At 44.9% G+C, this 6,000-nt stretch overlaps 1 protein-coding gene across 1 annotated transcript in view; it reads right to left on the bottom strand.

Annotated features, from left to right (window-relative positions):
- Positions 1-797: 797 nt before the first annotated feature.
- Slc38a6 (solute carrier family 38 member 6) overlaps positions 798-6,000 on the bottom strand; it is a 59,274-nt gene continuing 54,071 nt past the window's right edge. Inside the window, exons 13-16 of the mRNA XM_051147534.1 lie at positions 4,192-4,316; positions 2,938-3,082; positions 2,610-2,704; positions 798-1,906 (exon numbers count right to left, since the gene is read on the bottom strand). Coding sequence (XP_051003491.1) covers positions 1,826-1,906; positions 2,610-2,704; positions 2,938-3,082; positions 4,192-4,316 — 446 coding nt within the window. The 3' untranslated portion in view covers positions 798-1,825. The remainder of the gene's footprint in view (positions 1,907-2,609; positions 2,705-2,937; positions 3,083-4,191; positions 4,317-6,000) is intronic.

Raw genomic sequence — 6,000 nt, 5'->3', positions numbered from 1 at the left:
GCCCCCACGCTAAGAATCAATTTTGTATATAAAGGAAACACACTGATTTCTTAAAAAAAACAGAGATAGATTCTTTATATATTCAGACAAATCCCTACTGAAAGGACAAAGGGAACTTTAGTTCTGTGTCCTTGTCTGGGAGTGGACTTGGCAAGCCTGTCTAAGGCCGGAGCCAGCGCCTCAAGAGTCAAGCTTATAGTTTTTGGGACCCAACTCTTGCTCCTGAGCTATGGTTATCAGTCCTTGGGCAGCAGTGTCTGAGGTAGTCCACGTTCTTCTTGCCAGCATGTCTGACTAAGCTCTCAGCTGACTTTGCTCCCCACCTCCACCCCAGCATATAGTACACATGATGCTGCTGCTGGCGGTGATGATGAGGAGCTTAATAAACTAGCTTGTCATAAGCCATTGGCTTAGGTAGGACCTTTTGGTTCCAGCTGTTGCTTGTCTTCTTTATGCCTCATCTTCACTTCTCATCCCTGGTCCTCACACTCAACACTTTGCTGTTTGGGACCCTTATTCCTGTTGGTTTGGTCAGTACATATATTCTAAAATCTTATTTCATGTGTATGAGTATTTTGTCTGCATGTGTGTCTATGTAGCATGTGTGTGCCTCATGCCTGCAGAGGTCAGAAGATGGCACTGGGTCCCCTAGAACTGGAGTTAGTTGGTTGTCAACTGCCATGTGGATGCTGAGAATTGAACCTGAGTCCTCTGGAAGAGTAACGAGTGTTCTTACTCCCTGAGTCATCTTTCCGGCCCCTGCTTCTTTATATTGAAGATAAATTTTTTTTTTGCTCTGTGAAAGCTTGTTAGAAAAAGGGAAAGGCAAGGCCTAAACTGAGGGGGAAATGTATGCAAATAGATGTCAAACCAAACAATGAGTAAACAAACCTAAAAATGGGCAAAAGAGTTGGACATTCATCTAAGAAAACATGCAGATGTCACAGAAGCATGTGCAATGCCCATGTCATGCCACTAGGGAATCTCGAAACAGAGGTGCCCATGACATTGGTGTGAATGCAACATACCATCTAATAACACCACACAGACATTTCTAGCACCTTTATTGATAGTTGGCAAAACTTGGAAAGGTCTTCCAAGAGGTGAGTCATTCAGTAAACTTGATACATCCACATAATAGGAAATTATTCCGTACTAAAAGGAAATGAGCTATTAATCAATGAAGTCAGTCTGAAAATGACAAATAGTCCTACATGATCCCAATCATGGCATTCTGGTAAAAAGATCAGTGGTGGCCAAGACAAACCCTAACATCAACCATGGACCTTAGCCTCCCTGGGTGTAACACGTGCTTTACTGACACAAGGCGTTCACATCAGAAGTACAGAGGTTGGAGTACAGTGTCACATAGAGTCCCTTATATCATTTGCTCAATATATCTGGAAACATAAAATGCTCTAAGAAACTAAAGGCTAGTTATTTTTTTTAAAGTCACAAATGCCAGGCATGTGCCAGGGTGGTGGCACATGGCTCTAACCCCAGCAGTTGTGGAGCAGCAGCAGGCAGATTGCTGTGAGTTCAAGGCCAGCCTGGTCTACACAGCTAGATCTTGTCTCAAACACAAAACAAAACACAAAAAACAAAATTCCCATACAAAAGAGTGACTCTATTTAAGAACAACATTTTGAGTATTTCTAATTTTGGTTAAAATGAAAATGACTAAATTTTATCACATACTGCTGCTCTGTCCTGCTTTTCTGCTAACAGTTTTCTTGAGAGTGTCAATTTCACATACAATATCTTCCAGAATGATTCCTTTTTGTTTACAGAGGTAAGTTAGTCTTTATAACAGATTTTTTTTTTTTCATTTGTTGACCCAGTCAAAAATGATGAGCGCTAAACTGAAGCTCCCAACCAAGGTGCCAGTGATGAGCAGAGAGAGAGCCTGTGGAGACAAAGGGGGCAGTGAGTGTGCGCCCACGCCCTTGTCTGCAGTGTGCGCCTACGCCCTTGTCTGCAGTGTGCGTCTTGTCTGCAGTGTGCACCTACGCCCTTGTCTGCAGTGTGCGCCCACGCCCTTGGCCCTGCCCTTGTCTGCAGTGTACGCCCACGCCCTTGTCTGCAGTGTGCACCTACGCCCTTGTCTGCAGTGTGTGCCTTGTCTGCAGTGTGCGCCCACGCCCTTGTCTGCAGTGTGCGCCTTGTCTGCAGTGTGCGCCCACGCCCTTGTCTGCAGTGTGCACCTACGCCCTTGTCTGCAGTGTGTGCCTTGTCTGCAGTGTGCGCCCACGCCCTTGTCTGCAGTGTGCGCCTTGTCTGCAGTGTGCGCCCACGCCCTTGTCTGCAGTGTGCGACTTGTTTGCAGTGTGCGCCCACGCCCTTGTCTGCAGTGTGCGCCCACGCCCTTGTCTGCAGTGTACTTTCATTTACTCAGTATCAGGGGCTCACTCTGTAGCTCGGGCTAGCCTTAAACACTCAGCAATCCTCCTGCCTCAGCCCCTAAGAGCTAGGATTACAGGCCTGAGCCATCATGCCTGACTCCAAAATGTATTTTGTGTATTAAGATGTACTGACTTCTTACACATAGTAACAACAACAGCAACTACTACTACTACTATTTCTTAAAACGGAAGTCTTAAACAACCTACCCCAAGCTTTCTCCATGAAAGGAAATCCTCTCTGCTGAGTTTAAGATAAAATAATCCTGGGAACACAAAAATTAGGCACGTTGATGTGCTGGCACCTACAAGGGCAGAGAGGAGAAGACAAGATGCCGTCAGCTGAGCTGTGTGAGTACTGATTTCATTATCCTGCGTCCTTTTGTGGAGCTGGACACCCAAGCTAGGAGCTCTGCCCATGCTGGGCGGTGTGCTGCCTCAGCGCGTCCCCCCTCATCCCCTTATTACACATTGTGTGTGTGTGTGTGTGTGTGTGTGTGTGCGTGCGCGCGCGCGCGCCCACGTGTGTAGAACTTACCAACTACACCAAATACATTTCTAATGTCAGGAACATATATTGCAAGTAGAACAATGACAGTGTTGAGCGCTAATGTGGTCAGAAAATGCCGAATCCATGAAAATGGAAGATTTGAGAAAAGTATCATCATTAAAGCTTTCCTGGCCTGTACAGCAGAAAAAAAGAGATTCAGGGAAAGGAAAAAGATCAAAGCACAGCGTTTGCTTAGAGAAACACATGTATGGCAACCATAATATTTTTACTCCAAATCATTTATATTCCCCAGATACAGCATAAACTGTCATTATGTGGTGTTTTTATACACATAAACCTTTCTGAGTGAGCTTCATAAAAATTATTTTGCTTAAATTCCACACAAAAGTTTCACAGGCAATTTTTCTTTTTAGGTTTTATAATTTAAAGAATTACAAGCAACAGCACTGTGTTACAAAATCACAAAGAACAATTTTCATTAAATTCAACAGACAAACTTTCAAGCAGAGAAACAAAACAAAAACCCATGGCATGGAAAAGAAATGCCACTTTCTGTCTTATTTCTGTTATCTGTTCCATGGCATATGAATACAAACACTGTTTCCCACATCTTCGCTAGGGCAGGCCACTGGCAATCACAGACCACAAGTTTACCCAGCCCTGGCTGGACCTCTGATCCTGCAGGCTCACAGGGAGGGGCAAGGGCTCCTGAAGGCCCGGGTCTTTAGAAACTCACATGAGTTCAAGACACCCATGCAGAAGCATGTCTACTCAAAGTTGTTGTTTTCATTTCATGGAAATTCTTAAGATTCTTATATGTGGTGACTGGATATGGGGTGGGAATCTGTTCTGCCTCCTAAATTCTATAGCAAGTAGAAAGTCTAAGCGGGAACCGGCTTCCTCTGCGGTGAGACCCCTGCCACAGAGCAAGAGGAGCTTATTTTTGCTGACTTGACTTTCTCTTCTTTGTGCACATTCTTTTGAAAACAGAATACAGACCCCTCCCCCCCCAAAAAAACCCCAAACTTTAGAACTATAGTCTAAATTGAAAACAAAACTGAGGGAGAGGTAAATCTAAACTAAATCTCAGAAAGCACAAATTAGCTTCGAGGCTCACTGTTATTTTTGGGCTTTCATGGGACCATATGCTAGTATAAGGTCTTGGATCAATTACTTGACAAATGAATAAGATACACAAGACTAGATGTGATTCAAAGGGTCTGGTCTGCAAAGAATTAGGGAGCCACGACACTAAGCAACAAACCCTTTAGGCATACTTACAGGGAAGTGGATTAGAGGAACTGTCAAGAGCACAGCAAGTAGTATGCAGAACTTCACAGCCATGACAAGAACATCCCGTGGCAAGTATTTACTATAACCTTGTAGTAATTCTGACTCCACTTTGTCTGCAAATAAATTAAAACAATGACAGCAGCAGCAATCAGGGGCTTATGAGACACAAAGATATTAAGTATTTTCTTGAGATGTACACTTCTAAAATATATTACATTTATTTACTTATGAGAGGGCGTCTGTGCCAGCACAGTGGGGCTCAGAGGACAACGTGCAGGACTTGGTTCTCTCCTTTTGCCATGTGGGCCCTGAGAATCAAACTTAGGTCACTGGGCTTTGTGGCAAGTGCTTTTACCTGCTGAGACATCTTGGCAGTTCATGTACGCTCTTTTTGTATTCTTTTAAGAAACTTTAAACCAGGACACAAAGAATCTCCAAAATTAACACTAAAATTTATATTTAAAAACATCTCTTTAACCATGTGTTGGTACATGGCTGTAATCACAGCAATGGCAAGGCAGAGGCAGGTGGCTAGCTTGGTCTACCTAGTGTGTTCCTAGGTAGTGAGGCTTAACAACAAAATACAAACCAAAGCAAACTCCTTAGAATGTGTCCATAATTTTAAGGAAAAGGTTACACATTTGTGTAACCTCTTAAAGTGCTCGCATGTTCACTGATGAATTTGGTCACCATAGCAATATGAGATACAGAGGCTCAAAAGGACCAGGCAGTTTGCCTAAGAACTCACAGCAAAGGGGCGGAGCAAAGCACTACCCACTCCCGACGCCCCCTTTGTGATAAAGTTTTCCCTCAATACCAGTGTTTTCTCAAGAGCATCCTTTCAGGGATTGTTTCTATAGCCTGCATAGTGTTTTGTGCCTATTATCAGCTTTGTCCATTTCCATCTTGTGTAAAAGAGAAAATGAAGTGTTAAGAAACTGATGTATTTAGTCAGGTCAGTGGGAGGCAGGACTGAGAGAGGCCAGCAGGCTTCCACCTGGCACCTTCCTTCCCTTCCCATGGTCTCCCTCACCCAAGTCACCTTAGGAAGAACAAGAGTGCTCAGCCGCATCTTAGGAGCTCTGGATAAAGATCAGTTTGGACTTGCCTCTGCTTTTCCTGGTCTTAAGGGATAAGAGGACCTCATAAGGACACAAGAGAAAGCTTATACACCATGAACAAAGCGAATTGGCAGAAGGAGGTTTCAACAAAGCTATGGTGATTCTAATCTGAGACTCCAAGGCACAGACCGACTTAACGCCTATGTCTTCAGATGACGAGAACTCATGGACTTCAACAGTTACTGAGTGTGTGGACTGAGTGGATATGTGTGCTGACATCCACCCTGTGGAAGAGGAGACTCCAGAAAGGAGACACAGTGCCAGCAGAAGCAAGGGGACATGTCTGAGGAAGTGACTGCTGCATTGGTCATGGCACAGTGAGCAGGAAGGCCAAGAGGGCAGTGAGGAAGGGAACTGAGAGGCACTGAAGGTCCAGGGAGGCAGCCCTGCACAGGCTTCACACTAGACCTGACGAGCCAAAAGCACACGGCAGCAGGGTGTAGTTAGTTTTGATGCCAGTGTGATGGGTTCTAGATAACCTGGGAGACAGAGCTCTGGCATGCCTGTGGGGCTGGGGGGTGGGGGTGGGGTTAGCTTGGTTAGGTTAGCTGAGGGGGATGACACCATCCTATGGACTGGGATCCTGGACTGTATAGAAAGGAGAAAACGCACTGGACAGGACTTCACTACTCCTGAATCTTCTGAGCAGCTCCTGCCACTGTGCCCTCTCTGCCAC

Source organism: Acomys russatus, chromosome 1 (assembly GCF_903995435.1).
Source record: "Acomys russatus chromosome 1, mAcoRus1.1, whole genome shotgun sequence".
Lineage (NCBI taxonomy): Eukaryota > Metazoa > Chordata > Mammalia > Rodentia > Muridae > Acomys > Acomys russatus.
The sequence above is the reverse complement of the archived record's forward strand: the minus strand, read 5'-3'. Positions and strand labels throughout refer to the sequence as shown.